At 46.9% G+C, this 19,770-nt stretch overlaps 1 protein-coding gene across 1 annotated transcript in view; it reads left to right on the top strand.

Annotated features, from left to right (window-relative positions):
- Positions 1-19,294, top strand: part of LOC144719462 (ankyrin repeat domain-containing protein 13B-like) — a 56,261-nt gene extending 36,967 nt beyond the window's left edge. Inside the window, exons 10-15 of the mRNA XM_078595393.1 lie at positions 2,968-3,098; positions 7,245-7,402; positions 8,920-9,078; positions 11,367-11,530; positions 17,626-17,702; positions 18,424-19,294. Of these exons, the coding sequence (XP_078451519.1) occupies positions 2,968-3,098; positions 7,245-7,402; positions 8,920-9,078; positions 11,367-11,530; positions 17,626-17,702; positions 18,424-18,988 (1,254 nt within the window). The 3' untranslated portion in view covers positions 18,989-19,294. The remainder of the gene's footprint in view (positions 1-2,967; positions 3,099-7,244; positions 7,403-8,919; positions 9,079-11,366; positions 11,531-17,625; positions 17,703-18,423) is intronic.
- The last annotated feature ends 476 nt before the right edge of the window (positions 19,295-19,770 follow it).

The raw sequence follows: 19,770 nt of genomic DNA on the forward strand, positions 1-19,770 counted from the left end.
AATTTCGATTTAAAGCTTTCGTGACTGCAGGGATTCATCTTCTTGGTTCTTTCGGTAAAGTCACGTAGAAGGGAAGTAATAAAATTATAAAAATAAAACATAATAAAATAATTCTCACAATGTTTCGGCCTTGCGTTGTGGCCGAAACGTGAGAATTATTTTATTATGTTTTATTTTTATTATTTTATTACTTCCCTTCTACGTGACTTTACCGAAAGAACCAAGAAGGCGTTGCAGTTTGTATATCTGATTACAGCTGGTCAATGAGCTGTATATGGCATAATGACTGGCGTTCAGGGGGAAAACAACACATTGGCGCTACTTTGAGGAGTGAGACTCGGTTTATAAAGGCTTATTTTGAGCATTTCTCAATCGCATAAAGGTTACTGCTAAGTGAAAATTAGTGTTGGATTTGGTAGAAACGTCATCACGGCCAAGAAATAAATCAAATTTATTCGGCTGTTGAGCACGCTTGTGAAAAATGTTTAGCAGGTAATTATTTTCTGTAAATGTAGTTTTCACTCCCTTTGGCCAACATTGCATTCATGTATTCATTACTTTTGATGTACAGCGCCTGGAGTGCCTTGCAGAAAGGCGCTCTACACATGTAATGTATTACTGTCATTGACTCCTGCACTGAGCGCCATCGTCTTTATTCTTGTGGAGTTTTGGATTAGCTGAGAGTCGTTTTGTCACTGAAAGTGTCAAGCTTAGTAACAGGTACATTGGAGGTCAAAGAGGCGGTTTCAATTCCCGGAGGAGCTCCCAACACACGCACAACAAAAGAGCAATACGGCACAACCACGGATAGCTACGCCACGGTGACGAGATGTTAACTACCTCGCCTGGTATACATGAGGTCGTGGGTACTATCCCGACACTGACGCCTTCATATTTGGAGTTTGAGTGTCTCTCTCTCTCGCGCCGTGGTCGTGTGGTTCTCTGACGCCTTCGGTTTTTCACCCGACATTTAGAAAGACGCGTTTCGAGTATTTGCCTGTGATACATTTCCACGTGATAATCCACTTCGTTGAGCTATCGTTGGTGGCCAGGTCACTTCTGAAAAAGAGCTATATAGCTCAATGGGCCTTACCTGATGAAATAAAAAAAATAGTTTATAGTTTAAAATAGTTTAGTCTAAAACAGTTCACCATGCAAGCACTGACCAGGCTCAACTCTGCATAAGCTTCCTAAGTCTGATCAGACTGGGTGCATTCAGGGTTATATGGTCATAGGCAAAAGCACCCGCAATTTAGGGTGAGGAATTACATGTTTGTGTTCAATACTCCACGGCTGAAGTAGCTTTACTGCAGCTCTAAAAATAATTTACAACCTATTGGCCACCAAAGTGTTGTACAAAATGTATTGCAATTAAAAACATTTCGTTTCCTGATTAATAGCAGCTTTGCTTTAAACACAAGTGCATTTCGCAGTCCGAGGTTCGTTTTAAACATCACGCCGTAACATGAGACGGGCCACATTTATTGCTTTTACAGATTGTCGCTCAAGGTTAGGGAACTGGGATTTTGCAAATGGCTCGAGAGTGAAGAATTATTCCCAAACCGTGAAAGATTGTTGCAGGAATGCTTTTCCAATTATCAGCAACGGGGGTGCAAGGCAATTGCTTTAAACCAAATAATTGGTCTCGATGATGTGTATCCAGTGGAACTAAAGCGATTACAACTGTCCTTTCAGGATTAAGCCCTTTTTGTTATAAACTGATGGCAAACATGACGGTATTAAGGAAAAGGTCAGTAAATCTACTAGACTGTAAACAAAACACGGGCGTCTGTGGCACGGTGACTCAACGTTCTGACCCTCTCGGGAAGGAAAGTGGCGATATCTGCGGCGCGGAGATCATTTTAGAAGCGGTGTTGTTTGCGCACCTCCACCGTTGATTTTGTTTAGGAAAATTACCGATGAAAATATATTCGTCAGCAAAGTGGTTTGCGTGATTTAGTCGGAAAATGACTGCGAGTTGAATAAAACCATAGGGTCACAGCGACGACTGGCTGTCCACCAACATAAGCACGACTGTGACTGACGAGATGAAAAGATAATATTCTGAATGATGGCACAAACCGAGATGGTTTACTAACACATTTTACATTTGTGTAAAACGGTGGTGGTGGGGGGAGGGGTTGATATTGTACATTTCAGCTACATTTAATAACTAATAGTAGACGAAATTAGTCAACTAGGCCAGAGGCTAAGACAACTTAACGAAGTCTGCAGACTAAGACTTGCCTAACTTCCCATGGTTTGCTATCGACTCCACTGAGAAATATACTTTAATAACGGTTGCTGAGCACGGGCACAAAGGCGGCGGCCCAATTGCAGTTATCACATCTTAATTGAGCCAAGGCGCTTGTAAGAACGTCCTCAATTTAGCCAAGGCGGTTGTAAGAACTTATTAATTGAGCCAAGGGGATTCTAAGAACTTCGGAAATGAGACGGCGGGGAGAGTTGCCCCAAGTGGAGCGGCGCTTAGGAAGAAGCAGACAGAGAGAGAACGAGAAGCAGTTTTGAATCGAACGCAACAACGTAGGCTTTCATAATCAAGGTCTGTGGGTTAAACCGCGTAAACATAAAATGTGTCCATACTCTTTGGTTCTTTCGGTAAAGTCACGGAGGTATAAAAATAAAACAAGATAAAAATAATTATTTTGAGCCAAGGCCAAGGCGATTTGGTTTTATTTTTCTACCTACGTGACTTTACCGAAAGAACCAAAGAGTATGGGTTCCTGCAGTCACGAAAGCTTCAAATCAAGATCATAATATGTGTGGTTAACACACCACCACCCGACACAGCCAATCAGTAAGGTTTGTCACGTGAACAACGCGCACTGATGAGTTACTACTTCAGCACCACCGCTTGTGTTGGGAGATGAAACCCGCAACTACATCGGCAGCCCATCGTTATAGCGCTGCGATCCGTGGCCTTCTCTCTCCACCTCCACCACCCAGGCACAGATCACGCAGATGGCGAGCCCCACCAATCCCACGGCGATCACGGCCACCGAGTACTTCAACCCCCGCTTCGCGCTCGGGGGACGCGACATCGGACGCCCGGTGGAGCTCACCGTGAAGACGCAGCGGTGAGCCTGGCACGATATCATTCATGTTGTTATTATGTATTATTAATGATGATGATAATATTCAGCACTCCATCAATCCACTGCTGTGTGTGAGTAAATGGGATAGTTTTGACCATCACCTCGCCGTGCTGGTCAGGATGCTTTCCTGAACCCGTAGCATCTGGGCCTGTCCCGTGACCTGCCAGCGACATTTCAAAACTTCACGTGGGTTCATGGTCTATCTATTTTTATTTTGCCAGGTAAGGCTTACTGAGCGATGTAGCTCTTTTTTAGAAGTGACCTGGCCACAAATCATGGCTCAACAAAGTGGCTTATCGTGTGGAAATTAATAGCAGCCAAATCATCTAAACGCATTGTTTTTAAATGTGGAGGGAAAACCCGGCGGGCCCGGAGAAAAATCCACGCAACCACGGGGAGAACGTGCAAACTCCTAATCTACAGCAGGCGTCAGTCAGGGTCGGCATCGAACCCACAACCTCCTGTATACCAGGCGAGGTAGTTAACATCTCGCCAGCATGGCGTCCCTAGCCTGGCTCATTTGCTGTGGTGACATCACCGCCACTTGGTGGCGAATGCAGGTTATTTTTGTGAAGAGGAGCCTGAGGACCAGTTTAGATATTCACCACCGATGTTAGCCATGGCAGGGAATCAAACTCGGGTTCATATATCGCATGGCACCTACCATGTTTCACCCATTAATCATTGAATGGGATTGCAGTAAAAGCGTTGCTCCTCTTTCCACTGCATCTCACTTTATTTTAGTTTTCTTTTTCTTTTTTTTTTCCACGAAGTTTTCCAATGCTGTTCGAATAGATTTTTCCAATTTTCTGGAAATTATCATTTAAGTGCACTGGCAGATGTGTAGTATGACACGCAGTACATTTGCACGCATTTACAAGTTGTCAATGTGCTAACATGTGGTGCCAATCTTGTGTGTAGGATGTTATTAAAGTTTATGATTCTATGTCTAACATCTCGTATGTGCGTACAGGATCGTAAATTAAACAAATTCTAGATAAGCGATGCGAATCGTGTAACGCATTCCAGCCAAACATTTACCAGGATGTCGACATCTGTTTTACAACAAAAATTATGAAACTGCACTCGTGACGTTACCGCACGACTTAATGTTAGTTATTTCTCTCCCCTCCCCCGACTCTTCCCCCCTCATATAAATCTTCACCCCCCCCCCACGCGGGGACCCCCAGTTGGCTGGGGCTGAGGGACCTACGTGCCAAATTGGAATTCGCGTGGATTTTCTGTTCCCAACCTCTAATGTCCATCGGCACATGGTACCAGGCTCGTGTTTCGTCACAATTTAGATTCAGCAAAACTCACGGTTGTAGCTGGCAGTAATGGATGGTAAAAAGGTAAAGGTGCAGCCCTGCAATTGCCTGCTCACACCACTCCTGGCAGAAGGGCCTTCACTAGAGGGAACTTAAAAGTCCCTCTGGAGGGTATTTTTGGCCTACTCTTCCATGCTGGTCAGACGCCTTGGAAGAGTTTGGAACACCCGCAATTTACAAGCTACCGCATGTGACTTGCCGATTGATCGTCTGCTTTGGTGGACAGAGGGGGGGGGGGTTTAAGAATCTTGTGCCATTGTTGACTTGCACCACATTGAGATTTTTGCACAGCGTTTTAATATTTTTTTTTGGGAATATTTGCTGGTTTATTCCAGGATGTTTCTGTTACGCGTCGTCGCTTTAAGATGTTCTGTGTTCATATTTTGTTTGTTGCGGTTGCACCCGACTTAAGAGCCGCATGGCTCACAGGGTTCTACCTAATAAATGAAACTTGAAAACTTTAAGCTTCCGCATTGAGGGATCGAACAGACGATCTCTGGAATGCAAGTCCAGTGCACACCAAGGCAGAATCCTCTCGGTGGCGTTTTGTCACACATGTTTCCCCCAAGGTCGGCCTGGTGCCTTCCAGTAATGATAACGATGCCGGATGGTCTTCTGGCAGTCGGCAGTTCATAGACCCTTGCGCCAAGGACCCAGGACAGAAAACGAAAAGACTCTGTGCTGCGGTGGGACATGTGCCGGTGCAATAGTGCATGAGGGGGGCGCAAAGTGTGAAAATCTGGTGCTGGTCTTGAGACCAATTAATCCAATGGTGGACAGATCAGAAGCATCACACATAAACCTCCTGCAGGGCAGGCAATAGATCCTCATTCAGAGCAGGCCTTCTGTCTGACGTTAATCTTCGCCCAAAATCACTTCCAAGTGACTACTTTGTACTTTTTTACAGTCACTGTTGTACAGCTCTCCTCTGTATTTTTCGGTAGTACCGAGTGCTGTTTGCCACGATGTCCGACGTTTCGCTCCACGTGCTAAGATCTTTTTCAGGAACTGCAGCCCTTTCAAGGTGGCCACCGGTTTACGGTGATGTTGAAATTCAGAGTTGGTAGTTGGAATCGAATGTTACCGCTTCATTGGGATCTCCTGATCGAGACCGCAGTCTGTAGGGCAATTCTCGAGTCTCGGTTAAAATTACTACGCTGCAGATATATACGTTTTTAAAAGCTTAGCATACAACTGGTTGTGTTGCGATGTCTATCGCTTCCTGTATCGTATCGCTCTGCACTTGGCATGATTGTTTCATTTAATCGAATATCTACCCTAACACTACCCATTATTAAACTAATGGAACATACGCTGTATCCAACTGTTTGATTTTAACATTCATTGTTAACAGAAAGCAGTCAATTCCCAATGTTTTCCGTGCATTAGGCTAGGCCTAGACTTCAAACAAAGACAGATCCCCCGTATAACCTGTACGGACTGTTGGGGCAAGTGCTGTTAGCGAGCACCTATGAAGGTCGGCACGGCACAAGAGGGAGTGGGTGGCCAGCACCACGCCCGGCCACCTTTGTCTCCCCAGTGGCGATGTTTACACACCGCACCAGGTACTTATTTAAGGCTGATTCGACCTAGGGGAGTCCCAGGACCGGTTCAGATAATCGTCACTGGTGTTGGCCGTCAGCAGGAATCGAACTCGGGTCGCTGCGTGCTAACCGCTACACTACAGCTCCCCACAGACACAGACACACACATAGTACATACTGTACAGAAAACAAACAATTACGTAATGTTACAAAAGGAAAATAATTACGTAAGGTGAGAAACTATTCGAATTACTTTAAATCCTCGTGAATCTCGGGCTCGTTAAAGGCAGCATTTTGGGGCAGCCGCCTTACACCTCGCTCCGCCATTATTCATCCGCAACCTCACCGCGCTGCACTATTTGCGCTTACGTAACTAAAGCAAACATTTCCTCGTATAGATTTTTTTTTAAACACGATTTATAGGAGCATTCCCGTAAAGTTTGAGTTCCGTAAGTCGGGTTTCCGTAAGTCGGATCTTCTGTAACCCGGGGACTGCCTGTATATGTATTTAAGGATGTGTGGTTGCACATTTAAGTTTCTGGCACCTGTAAAGAAATTTCCTGGTCAAGGCCCATAATTGTTATGTACATCTCGGTGTGTCAAGACATTCATCTGCATGCTGACATTAATTCTGAGACGCTCACATGAATGGCAACATTTGATGCCCATGCCTCCTGGTGCGTGTGCTCATCTGCTCGCGTTAAGGTGTAATTGTGAATCCATGTAGAGAGTGCGCATCCGACTCGGCGCGTACACACGCGCGTGAGCGGGGTTGCAGATCCATATCATTCTCACGCTGCTATTCATTTATTGGAAGATGTTTGTCCATCATTGCACTTCGCTAAGAGTACTTGTCCCGACGATCTGAGGGCTACACATGGGTTATTTGTGTGTCAGTATATATCTAGCGTGGTACTGGCCACTCACCCCCTCGTGTGCCATGCCAGCCTTCATTAGGCGCTCGCTAACAGCACTTGCCGCAACGGTGCAAAGGCTATCAGGGGGATCTTTGTCTTTATTTCTGTAATCGTCCGTCCCCCTTGTGTGGTTTTGGAACACGTCCAGAGCGAGAAGAACTACTTGTAAAATCACGAATGCATTTTGCCTTGATGGTTACCCGTCGTCGGCTTCCGAACCGCTCGTAAATGTGTCCGAGGGAAGCGTCACGGAATCCACGCGTGTGCACGGTTTTCCCCCTTCCCCGTTGTGTAACTGTGCACGTGTGTGCGGACGCGTCCCCTCGTGCCTCTCGTCAGGTTCAAGGCCAACCTGTGGCTGTGCGAGGACCACCCGCTGTCCTTGGTGGAGCAAGTGATGCCCATTGTCGACCTAATGGCCATCAGCTACACTCACTTCGCCAAGCTGAGGGATTTCATCACCTTAAAACTTCCCTCCGGCTTTCCCGTGAAGATTGGTGCGCTGTTCGTATATACGCATACACACACACACGCATTGTACGCGCGTATATAGCTCTTCCGATGTGATGTTGGGTTGCAACGTGCGTTGTTTCAGCACGCTATCCGACGTTTCGTTCCACGTGCCGGGAGCTTCGGTAGTCCAGTTCTTGAAGAAGCTATCGACACGTGGAGCGAAACGTTGGATGTCGTACCGAACAACAACGCAGGGCAACCCGAGAGAGCGCAGCGAAAGGACCACAAAGCTCAACGACGAAAACCTCTGCAGTGTGTAGATATCCAATATCTTCTTGGTTCTTTCGGTAAAGTCACGTAGAAGGGAAATAATAAAATAATAAAAATAAAACATCATAAAATAATTCTCACGACGTTTCGGCCACAACGCAAGCAGCCGTCCTCAGGTGGAGAACAGGTCTGTCGCATTGTGGCCGAAACGTCGTGAGAATTATTTTATTATGTTTTATTTTTATTATTTTATTATTTCCATTCTACGTGACTTTGCCGAAAGAACCAAGAAGATGAATTCCTGCAGTCACGAAAGCTTTAAATCGAAAGATATCCAGTATGTTTACTTTTATGTAAAGTCTTGGTTATCCATGGACGGATTAACTGGGTTGCAGTTGAACAATTCTTCGGGAAAATAGGAACAGAAGTATGAAGTATTGCATCTAAATTCATGGCTTTTTTATTTTGCTGCTGATTATTAGCTGTTTCTTACTTGTAACATGATTAATTTAGGAAACAATAAAAAACACATTACTGTCTGTTATCAGCCCCATTATACGTACATTAAAAGCACTCACATGCACTGTCACCCACAATTTGCTTGTCACTCACGAGGTTTAACCCCAAGCAAAATGTAGCGGTAAAGAGCACAAATTATTCGTAATCAAGTTTTTTTGGGTTAGATCGCACAAATATAAATTTGTCATTAACCCGCCCACCACCCGACACAGCCATTTAGTAAGGTTCATCATGTAGACAAAACATGTCAATTAATTACTACTTCAGCCCACTGGTGTGTTGGAGAGTAAATCCACAATATTTATATTTTGAGTACGACATTTCACTGGTAATTACATCCAGCATCATCGCTGCGATTTTGCCAGAATTGTGCCTACGTGCCAAACAAATAATATAGACTAGAAAACCAATTAAAACTTAACAGACGTTAAATATTTCGTAAGAACACGGAATTTAATTTGAGAAGCACACAAGGACAATTGTGCAACAAGCAGAGGACAGCTTTACAGACGTGTTCTTCTTCTTGTTTTAAACAACTTTATCTTTTAATCTGCTGCCACCGCGTGGAAACTCATCCCTCCGTGGTGTCGGCATGGCCTTTCGCGACAATGAACCGGGCACGCGTTTAAATTGGCGTTGCCAGCAAAAAGGTTATCGTGGTCTTGCTCTCGGTGACAAGCGTGCGACAACGTGCTTCTCTCGAACTGCCGACTACGGGACGAAGCTACGCAGAGTCCTAACCGGAGCGCCGCGGCTTGCGCTCTCCCCGCAGAGATTCCACTTTTTCACATTCTGAACGCCCGCATCACCTTTGGGAACCTCAACGGCAGCGGCGACGAGGCGCTGTCGGCATGCGGCAGCCCCGACAGCGACAGCCAGTCGTCACCCAGCAGCGACAATTCCAGCCTGGGCAGCATCAACAGCTCAGGGAGTGAGAGTTGGCACAAGCCCCACATGGCATCAAACACGTGGCAGTCGAAGCCAGCCAGGTCTTTCTCACCTTCTGTCCTTTTGCCTTGCTCAGACCGAGTAACTTTTTTTTATTTAATTGTTTTTCTCTCCTCAATTTTATCACGATTATGCTGTCGGTATCATGTCACGAATTGAAGAGTCAATTCTGATCTCTGGCAGAGCAGTTCAACCCGTTGTGTTGTTCTCTGTGGATATCGGAGATCCCTGCAAGTAAACTCTGGTTCACAGAGTATAATGCCTCACTTTCTTACTCATTCGGCATATGGCAGTCACGTTAACTGCATGCGATTCAAAGAGATATTTAATTTCTGAGCTGGACTTTAGCCAAATGAATAACTAATTTAACTTGCGTTTTGTGCAGTCACCGTTGACCTGGCTGAGACCAGCAACTCGCTTGAGAACTTGGTTTAATCACTGTCAGCTAGAAGGATTAAAACCAACCCAGGATCTCAGCAGTGCCACTGACCTCCGAGCCACCCACCCAGCTCAGGTCTAGTGACGTTAAATACGATTGACACGTTATGTACTCTGTACAGCACTTCCACTGGAGTGAAGTATCAGTGGTGGTGCTAGCACATTGCACCCCCCCCCCTCACCCCCCCACCAACCAAAACCAATATATTTGGGTGCCCCCCACATTCATGAACCCCTCATAAGATTACAGAAGAGACATGCACGGCAGAGAGGTGTAATGAGTGAAGAGAAATTAGGGAATAGGACCTCTATTATAAGACTTATTACAATAGACATAATCCACTTATATTTCACTACATTTATTTTCATGGTGTTGTCGGGATGATTATCTTTTTGTTTATTTCTCCGAATTTGAGCTTGGTTTTTGGCATACCCCTCTTATTTTTTCTTGAACCTGGGGGGCCACGTGAGCCTCATGGGAGGCCCAAGCTTGTTGTGAGTTTGCCTTGTGCATCGTTCCGCCACTCATGTCGACTGCCATGGTTCCCCCGAGGAACGGGATATAAAAAATTCTGGGGTAAAAAAAATACTCGACAGTCTGGGTTCTGTTGTCCTGTTATTAAAGCAGTGGTTCTTGACCTTTACTGCATCCTTGCACCCCTTTGGTATCTCAATCGTAAAAAAAAATTAAATGTGAATAAAAACATAGGTTTGGTGAATGAAAGTAGTTATGCTTACACGCCCGTGCTTCGTTTTTGTTTCGATGAATTAACTTCTAAAACAAATCTGGCACGTCTTGCACCCCCAGGGGGTGCGTGCACCCCAGGTTAACAACCACTGGCTTAAAGCGATGATTATTACAGTCTTGAGACTCTGCTTGAGGGTTTCCTGGGGTAAACAAAATACTTAAGCGGGGGATGCATTGAGCATGAACACAGACTGAGAATACTTTCCACTTTCATCATCAGAACTCGCCTGTCGAAGGTGGTGAAGGTGCAGCCCACTGCTGGCAGAAGAGCCTCTACGAGAGGGAGCTCCAGAAAGACAAAAACACCCATCTCTCTGAAGTGCATTTCGGATGGTATTGGGAAAGAGAGCCCCTCTGTAGAACTTCCTTGGCACCTTAAACTGATGTAATAATGTAGGGTTTAATGTAAAGTTATAAATATTTACAATAATGTTGCATTTGAAACGTTGACACGTGCATGCTTTAGCTTAAGGCACTTGATTTTTGTGTGCACAAACTGTGATACATAACCAGAGACTAGAGCGGACCGAGTTAGGATTCGTATGTTCAAAACTGCCCTGCTGGATAAACAACAACAAACAGGAGCAGGGGATAATCTCTGAGTCGTCTTGCTCATGGCTGGATGGAAAGCGGCTCGTATGTCTGTCCAGATTAGTTGACCGGAGAATGGCTTCAGTTGATGTGCAATGGATTGTTTCAATGCTTCGGATGAATGGAGTTCGCATTGGTCCGTTGCTGTGTGGTCGATGGTCTGGTCGGCGTTTCCACAATTGCACTCTGGGCACTCTATGAATAGTCACTTGCGATGGAAGCGGTGGTGGGCTTAGCTGCTGTGAGATGCGTAGATCCGATTTAATGCAGACCATTGTTTTGCCGGTAAATTAAATCCTGAACGTTCTTTAGAGGGCGTCAGCAATCGGGTGCTTGTTCAAAATTATTGCCGTTCTCCCAGATCTATCGCCATCCCTCCGGGGCACGAAAAAAACAAACATCTGCGAGTGCTCCGGCTGTGGGAATGGGACGCAAATCGCACTTGCTCTGCCCACAGCCTCCACCACTGCTCACATTTGTTGGTGTATTTGCAGCGCCGGTGTCGGCTTGGGTGATGGACGACTCCGTGTTCGAGGTGCCCAAGGGCTACACGGTGGCCGGTCAGGCCAAGAGGCAGCCCATGCGTGACGAGGACGACGCGCTGCTTCAGTTTGCGATCCGCCAGAGCCTGCTGGAAGCTGGCACCGAGTCTGACCAGGCACGCCGTTCGCCATGGATCGCGCTGTTGATGGTTTTTTTTTATCTTTCCCGAATCAACCGCAACGTGCTTGGCTAAGTTTACACGTTTATAGAACTCCTGTCCATCCGAGTTACTCTCATCGCTAACTGCGGGACGAATATTTTTAATATCTATGGGACCTTTTTGCCCGTATCAACAATTATGAAAAATGGTAATAGGTTTTACCCTTTTCTGGCAATAAAGCAGGTATTAAGATGTTCATACACCAAATAGATACTTTTTGCAAGGAATCAAGTCTGCATTAACGACACGTACTTGTGGCAAAACATGCAAACAGACATGCTCTGATAATTATATGCAGTGTTAGACCAGAGAACACTGGTAAGACGAGGCCTAGACTCTGGTCTAACACTGGTAAGACTAGGCCTAGACTCTGGTCTAACACTGGTAAGACGAGGCCTAGTCTCTGGTCTAACACTGGTAAGACTAGGCCTAGACTCTGGTCTAACACTGGTAAGACGAGGCCTAGTCTCTGGTCTAACACTGGTAAGACTAGGCCTAGACTCTGGTCTAACACTGGTAAGACGAGGCCTAGTCTCTGGTCTAACACTGGTAAGACGAGGCCTAGTCTCTGGTCTAACACTGGTAAGACTAGGCCTAGACTCTGGTCTAACACTGACAAGACGAGGCCTAGACTCTGGTCTAACACTGGTAAGACGAGGCCTAGACTCTGGTCTAACACTGGTAAGACTAGGCCTAGACTCTGGTCTAACACTGGTAAGACGAGGCCTAGACTCTGGTCTAACACTGGTAAGACGAGGCCTAGACTCTGGTCTAACACTGGTAAGACGAGGCCTAGTCTCTGGTCTAACACTGGTAAGACGAGGCCTAGACTCTGGTCTAACACTGGTAAGACGAGGCCTAGTCTCTGGTCTAACACTGGTAAGACTAGGCCTAGACTCTGGTCTAACACTGGTAAGACGAGGCCTAGTCTCTGGTCTAACACTGGTAAGACTAGGCCTAGACTCTGGTCTAACACTGGTAAGACGAGGCCTAGTCTCTGGTCTAACACTGGTAAGACGAGGCCTAGACTCTGGTCTAACACTGGTAAGACGAGGCCTAGACTCTGGTCTAACACTGGTAAGACGAGGCCTAGTCTCTGGTCTAACACTGGTAAGACTAGGCCTAGACTCTGGTCTAACACTGGTAAGACGAGGCCTAGACTCTGGTCTAACACTGGTAAGACGAGGCCTAGACTCTGGTCTAACACTGGTAAGACTAGGCCTAGACTCTGGTCTAACACTGGTAAGACTAGGCCTAGACTCTGGTCTAACACTGGTAAGACTAGGCCTAGACTCTGGTCTAACACTGGCAAGACGAGGCCTAGACTCTGGTCTAACACTGGTAAGACGAGGCCTAGACTCTGGTCTAACACTGGTAAGACTAGGCCTAGACTCTGGTCTAACACTGGTAAGACGAGGCCTAGACTCTGGTCTAACACTGGCAAGACGAGGCCTAGACTCTGGTCTAACACTGGTAAGACGAGGCCTAGTGTCTGGTCTAACACTGGTAAGACTAGGCCTAGACTCTGGTCTAACACTGGTAAGACTAGGCCTAGACTCTGGTCTAACACTGGTAAGACGAGGCCTAGACTCTGGTCTAACACTGGTAAGACGAGGCCTAGACTCTGGTCTAACACTGGTAAGACGAGGCCTAGTCTCTGGTCTAACACTGGTAAGACGAGGCCTAGTCTCTGGTCTAACACTGGTAAGACGAGGCCTAGTGTCTGGTCTAACACTGGTAAGACGAGGCCTAGTCTCTGGTCTAACACTGGTAAGACTAAGCCTAGTCTCTGGTCTAACACTGGTAAGACTAGGCCTAGACTCTGGTCTAACACTGGTAAGACGAGGCCTAGTCTCTGGTCTAACACTGGTAAGACGAGGCCTAGACTCTGGTCTAACACTGGTAAGACGAGGCCTAGTCTCTGGTCTAACACTGGTAAGACTAGGCCTAGTCTCTGGTCTAACACTGGTAAGACGAGGCCTAGTCTCTGGTCTAACACTGGTAAGACGAGGCCTAGACTCTGGTCTAACACTGGTAAGACGAGGCCTAGTGTCTGGTCTAACACTGGTAAGACGAGGCCTAGACTCTGGTCTAACACTGGTAAGACGAGGCCTAGACTCTGGTCTAACACTGGTAAGACGAGGCCTAGTGTCTGGTCTAACACTGGTAAGACGAGGCCTAGACTCTGGTCTAACACTGGTAAGACTAGGCCTAGACTCTGGTCTAACACTGGTAAGACGAGGCCTAGACTCTGGTCTAACACTGGTAAGACTAGGCCTAGACTCTGGTCTAACACTGGTAAGACGAGGCCTAGACTCTGGTCTAACACTGGTAAGACGAGGCCTAGACTCTGGTCTAACACTGGTAAGACGAGGCCTAGACTCTGGTCTAACACTGGTAAGACGAGGCCTAGACTCTGGTCTAACACTGGTAAGACTAGGCCTAGACTCTGGTCTAACACTGGTAAGACTAGGCCTAGACTCTGGTCTAACACTGGTAAGACTAGGCCTAGTCTCTGGTCTAACACTGGTAAGACTAGGCCTAGACTCTGGTCTAACACTGGTAAGACTAGGCCTAGACTCTGGTCTAACACTGGTAAGACGAGGCCTAGACTCTGGTCTAACACTGGTAAGACTAGGCCTAGACTCTGGTCTAACACTGGTAAGACGAGGCCTAGTCTCTGGTCTAACACTGGTAAGACGAGGCCTAGACTCTGGTCTAACACTGGTAAGACGAGGCCTAGACTCTGGTCTAACACTGGTAAGACGAGGCCTAGACTCTGGTCTAACACTGGTAAGACTAGGCCTAGACTCTGGTCTAACACTGGTAAGACGAGGCCTAGACTCTGGTCTAACACTGGTAAGACTAGGCCTAGACTCTGGTCTAACACTGGTAAGACTAGGCCTAGACTCTGGTCTAACACTGGTAAGACGAGGCCTAGACTCTGGTCTAACACTGGTAAGACTAGGCCTAGACTCTGGTCTAACACTGGTAAGACGAGGCCTAGTGTCTGGTCTAACACTGGTAAGACGAGGCCTAGACTCTGGTCTAACACTGGTAAGACGAGGCCTAGACTCTGGTCTAACACTGGTAAGACGAGGCCTAGTGTCTGGTCTAACACTGGTAAGACGAGGCCTAGACTCTGGTCTAACACTGGTAAGACTAGGCCTAGACTCTGGTCTAACACTGGTAAGACGAGGCCTAGACTCTGGTCTAACACTGGTAAGACGAGGCCTAGACTCTGGTCTAACACTGGTAAGACTAGGCCTAGACTCTGGTCTAACACTGGTAAGACGAGGCCTAGACTCTGGTCTAACACTGGTAAGACGAGGCCTAGTGTCTGGTCTAACACTGGTAAGACTAGGCCTAGACTCTGGTCTAACACTGGTAAGACGAGGCCTAGACTCTGGTCTAACACTGGTAAGACTAGGCCTAGACTCTGGTCTAACACTGGTAAGACGAGGCCTAGACTCTGGTCTAACACTGGTAAGACGAGGCCTAGACTCTGGTCTAACACTGGTAAGACTAGGCCTAGACTCTGGTCTAACACTGGTAAGACGAGGCCTAGACTCTGGTCTAACACTGGTAAGACGAGGCCTAGACTCTGGTCTAACACTGGTAAGACGAGGCCTAGACTCTGGTCTAACACTGGTAAGACTAGGCCTAGACTCTGGTCTAACACTGGTAAGACTAGGCCTAGACTCTGGTCTAACACTGGTAAGACGAGGCCTAGACTCTGGTCTAACACTGGTAAGACGAGGCCTAGACTCTGGTCTAACACTGGTAAGACTAGGCCTAGACTCTGGTCTAACACTGGTAAGACTAGGCCTAGACTCTGGTCTAACACTGGTAAGACGAGGCCTAGACTCTGGTCTAACACTGGTAAGACGAGGCCTAGACTCTGGTCTAACACTGGTAAGACTAGGCCTAGACTCTGGTCTAACACTGGTAAGACTAGGCCTAGACTCTGGTCTAACACTGGTAAGACGAGGCCTAGACTCTGGTCTAACACTGGTAAGACGAGGCCTAGACTCTGGTCTAACACTGGTAAGACTAGGCCTAGACTCTGGTCTAACACTGGTAAGACGAGGCCTAGACTCTGGTCTAACACTGGTAAGACTAGGCCAAGTCTTACCAGTGTTAGACCAGAGAATGCCAAAGAGTGAACAGTACAAAGACAATGCAAGTATTGGAGCATTAATAGCTGGGTAGAGCGGTCAAAGACAATGCATATTATAATTAGCAGAGCATGTCTGTTGCATGTTTTGCCACAAGTACGTGTGGCTAATGCAGACTTGATGCCTTGCAAAAAGGTGATCTATTTGGTGTTTGAATATTTTTGAGCAATGCAATACTGTTGATTTATTCGTTGTTGTCTTTCCGAGTCAACATCAGCGTGTTTGGCTAAGCTTACGTTTATAGAACTCCTGTCCATCCGCGTTACACTCATCGTTAAACTAGTAGACGAATATGTTTGAGCAATGCGATACTAAGGGTTGTAGTTTATCTGTCTGGCGTCATCCTCATAATTGAGGGTTGATGTCCATGACAGATTCTTTCCATATTTTGTGATTGTCATTTCTCTCAGGGAAAGTTCTGTCCAACTGCTCACATTGTCCTGTTAACTGGTCCATATCCATCCTCTTCCCTTCTATTGTCCCTTACAGAATCATCTTATTGATATCACCAGCTATGACCCTCTTAGGATACGTGCCGTATAAGCCACTTTGCATCCTTCAATATTTCCTGCTTGTAGCCATTCTGTCTCTGCACGTCTTAATTCTTATTCTCATCCCACCAGCTTAGTCTTTTTTCCATTCCTCTGTAACATATTTGAAATGCAATTAGTATTTTAATTTGTTAAAAAGGTGCCTACACTTTTTTATTATTTGTTTGCCTTTGTATCACGCCTGTCATTATACAATTAAGGAAAACTTAGACTTCATATCCAATGGTAAAAGGAAGACTGTAGACTTCATGCCCAGGGGACAACACCCTGTATCCTTCACTGAAGACACATCTCTGATGTGTTGCAATTGCGAGTGATCTGCATACAAAACAGTAACTGGATGCGAGTCCATTAGATCCAACAGTACAAAAGTAACATCTTCTGTCATGCTCTACCTTAAAAAGTGTATTGTTCTGGTCTCCAAATTAAATCAATATTACAGTCGACGTTAATTTCAGCTTCTCTTCTAAACAGAATTACTGCAACTGTGACCGATAATTGTCAGAAATGAAAAATAATGGGTGTGTAATTATGTAACCTTTCAACAAATAATGATCGTATCTTTTTTTTCTCTCTCTCTCTTGTTTTTCCAGTGCATGTTTCTTGCAGTGTGTTTGTTAAACCTCTTCTGAAGAATCCCCAAAAATGTTAATGTCGTGGAGAACTTTTAGTTTGATGTAAACCAAATAATTTACATCGCTGACTTTTTGAAATCCAAAGGACTGGCTGTCAATTTCAGAACTGGTTATTAAATCAGAATGCTGCCAGTGCACAGGTAGTCTCTGCTTGACAAGTGTAGGTGGTAATCACGTTGGATGGCATTATGTAATTTAAAAATAAACTTTCAGGACTAGCAGACATCACGTCATTACATAAGAGCATTGCATAAGAGTGAGGAAAGAATGTGGCACCGAACAAAGTCAGCGATTTTTTTTCCTGCTCAAATGATTATCAAGATGGTGGTCATCTCCAATGTACAGCCCTGAACCCGTGGTAGAAATTCCACTTTCCCATGGCGGGGTCGAGTATCCTTACATAAAATAAAAACCACTGTTGATTTCCCCACAACGAAGTGGTATTCATTGCAAATCGACCCTAGAGGGATGATGGGCCAAGTCAACCTCCAACCAGGATTTTAATCGGCTACCGTCCAATTGAGATCTGCTTGCTCTACAGTTGCCATGCTAGCTGGCACAGTTCACACAAAGACATGATATGCAAGCGCAGTGCGACGTGGAAGGCTGGGAAAGAACTCCGGGACACTAGGATCACCTGATGCTACATTGAAATTACATTCTGTAGAAATATTCTGTCGTTCCAGGTTACCATTTGGGAGGCGCTCACAAACAGCAAGCCCGGCACCCACCCACTGTCTTGCAACGAGGGAAACCATGAAAGGTATTGTGTCATTTGTGTGACCTCTGACCTTGTACAGCTCCGCTCATCTCTTCCACCCTGTGCTCAACCACCACAACTGAGGGTCAAAACACTTTTCTTTCCGCTTCGTCCCCCACATTGCCCAAAGCTTTTTGAAATCCATCCTACGGGTCTCCCCCCCCCCCAGCACTTTATAACCTTTGCTCAAGTCAAGGAGCGTGTTTTTTTTTTCTCTTATCACAAATTTGACAGCGCCGTTGTGTTGTTGACCACCTGACGGTTTTTGGGGGCCTTTGAAGTCTGCACGCAAGCAACTGCGTTTACAATAAAGGGGGGGGGGATCCACTGCTGGATGAAGGCCTCCTCTCCACGTCGGGGGTTGTTTGGCCATACTTCACCACGCGCTGTTCAGCGCAGGTTAGTGGAGCAGGAGGAAGGGTGGGCACACAACCTAAATCCCCCTCCATCCACCCAGCAACATACAGGCAAAAGGTACTGTACGAACAGAGTCCATCGACAGATTTGGACTAGAGTGTGGGTCCTCGCCCCTCTTCGAGACGTTATTTCCAGTGTGGAAGACCACCAGATCAAACATCCCCCAGAGAGAGATTAACTCTTTCTGGGGGGATGTTTGACCTCTCTCTCTCTCCGAGTTCCATCCAGCGGCGTGAGAGCAAGACGAATCGCAGGGGCTGCACCTTCATTCACCCTTCATAACCGTGCCCGCGACACCTGTGCACAGGCTCCGAACAAAGGCTCAGCAGGTCAAGAACAGCGCGGCTTGTACGGCGGATGGCAGCGGCAGGAGCAGGAGCAGCATCAGCAGCGGTACAAGCAGCAGCAGTCCTCTCCCGAAAACCAGCCGCAGCCGAATCCTGTCTGCAGGTGGCAGCAACAGCCCTTGCCGCATCTCCTCGTGGGTCAGCAACTACAGCCCCTGCAAGCTGCACTTTCGAAGCGGCGGCGGCAGCGGCGGACGTAAAATATCCATCGTGGCCAACAGCAGCTGCGCCCGCGTTCTGACTGCAGGGGGCAGCGCTCAGAGCAGCCCTCGACGTGTGTCGGCAGAGGGCGGCACGAGGGACGGTGGGCCCCGTCGAGCATCGATCGAGGCCCGCAGCTGCAGCAGCAGCAACAGCAGCAGCAGCGTTCAAGAGCTGCCCATGCCGGGCAGCGCGGGCAGCTCGCGCAGGGTGTCCGCGGAGGGCAGCGGCGCAGAGAGCCTGCCGCGGGGTGGCGGTGGCAGCGGCAGCGGCGCACGGGACCCGGGGCACGCCGGGCAGCGGAGGGCAGCTGACGCGGAGTAAAGGAGGGGGGCAGCCGTTGTGGGATTTGAGGGCCTGGTGGCCACCAGGTGTACCGTGTAAAGAAATGTGCTCACTCACACTGCCCGTGGTTGGCCTTCACTGATATCGCGCTCTGCGTTTTATGCTGCAGCTCTGGTTATTGTCTCGGTGGTTTTTTTTTTGTTGTTGTTGTTGACAATCACGTTCACGTTTTCAGAATAATGTAACAACAACAAAGTGGCTTTTTAAATGCTGTTTCGTTTCTTACGGCACTTTTAGCCAGCACTTCTCGAACCGTTTGTTGTAGTTTGCACTCGTTGCTGTGTAAAAAAATTAAAATAATTCTTGATAGAGGTGAAATGCAGGTGCGTTGACACCCCCAGTGTGGGTGTGTAAGTAACCACCAGTAGAGTGACCACCGTCATAAACATTCACATTGGCTGACACCTTTTCCTGACTTTCCCACGATTGTGCCTCTTTTTGAGGTACCGGATCCTGGGAAATCTTTTAAGTCTACACACCCGGGACATCAAGAGTCGTCATGGCTATTGTCAGTTGCCTGATCGTCGACGGACAAGAAGGATGACATACACACACCACTAAAAAGAAAGATACTACCCATGTCCCAGATTCTCTGGATTATAACATGCACTTACCCCCCCCCCTTTTGTATTTAAAAGCAAAATTTGGGGGGGGGGGGGGGGCGGGGTGGCGTGCGCTATGTATTTGAGTCTTTGTGCGCTTATCTGTGTGACCAGATTCATCTGACCTTTTTGGACAACGGGCACACGTTTTTTGGGCGA

This window comes from Lampetra planeri, chromosome 6 (assembly GCF_965212315.1).
Source record: "Lampetra planeri chromosome 6, kcLamPlan1.2.h2, whole genome shotgun sequence".
In the NCBI taxonomy this organism is placed as follows: domain Eukaryota; kingdom Metazoa; phylum Chordata; class Hyperoartia; order Petromyzontiformes; family Petromyzontidae; genus Lampetra; species Lampetra planeri.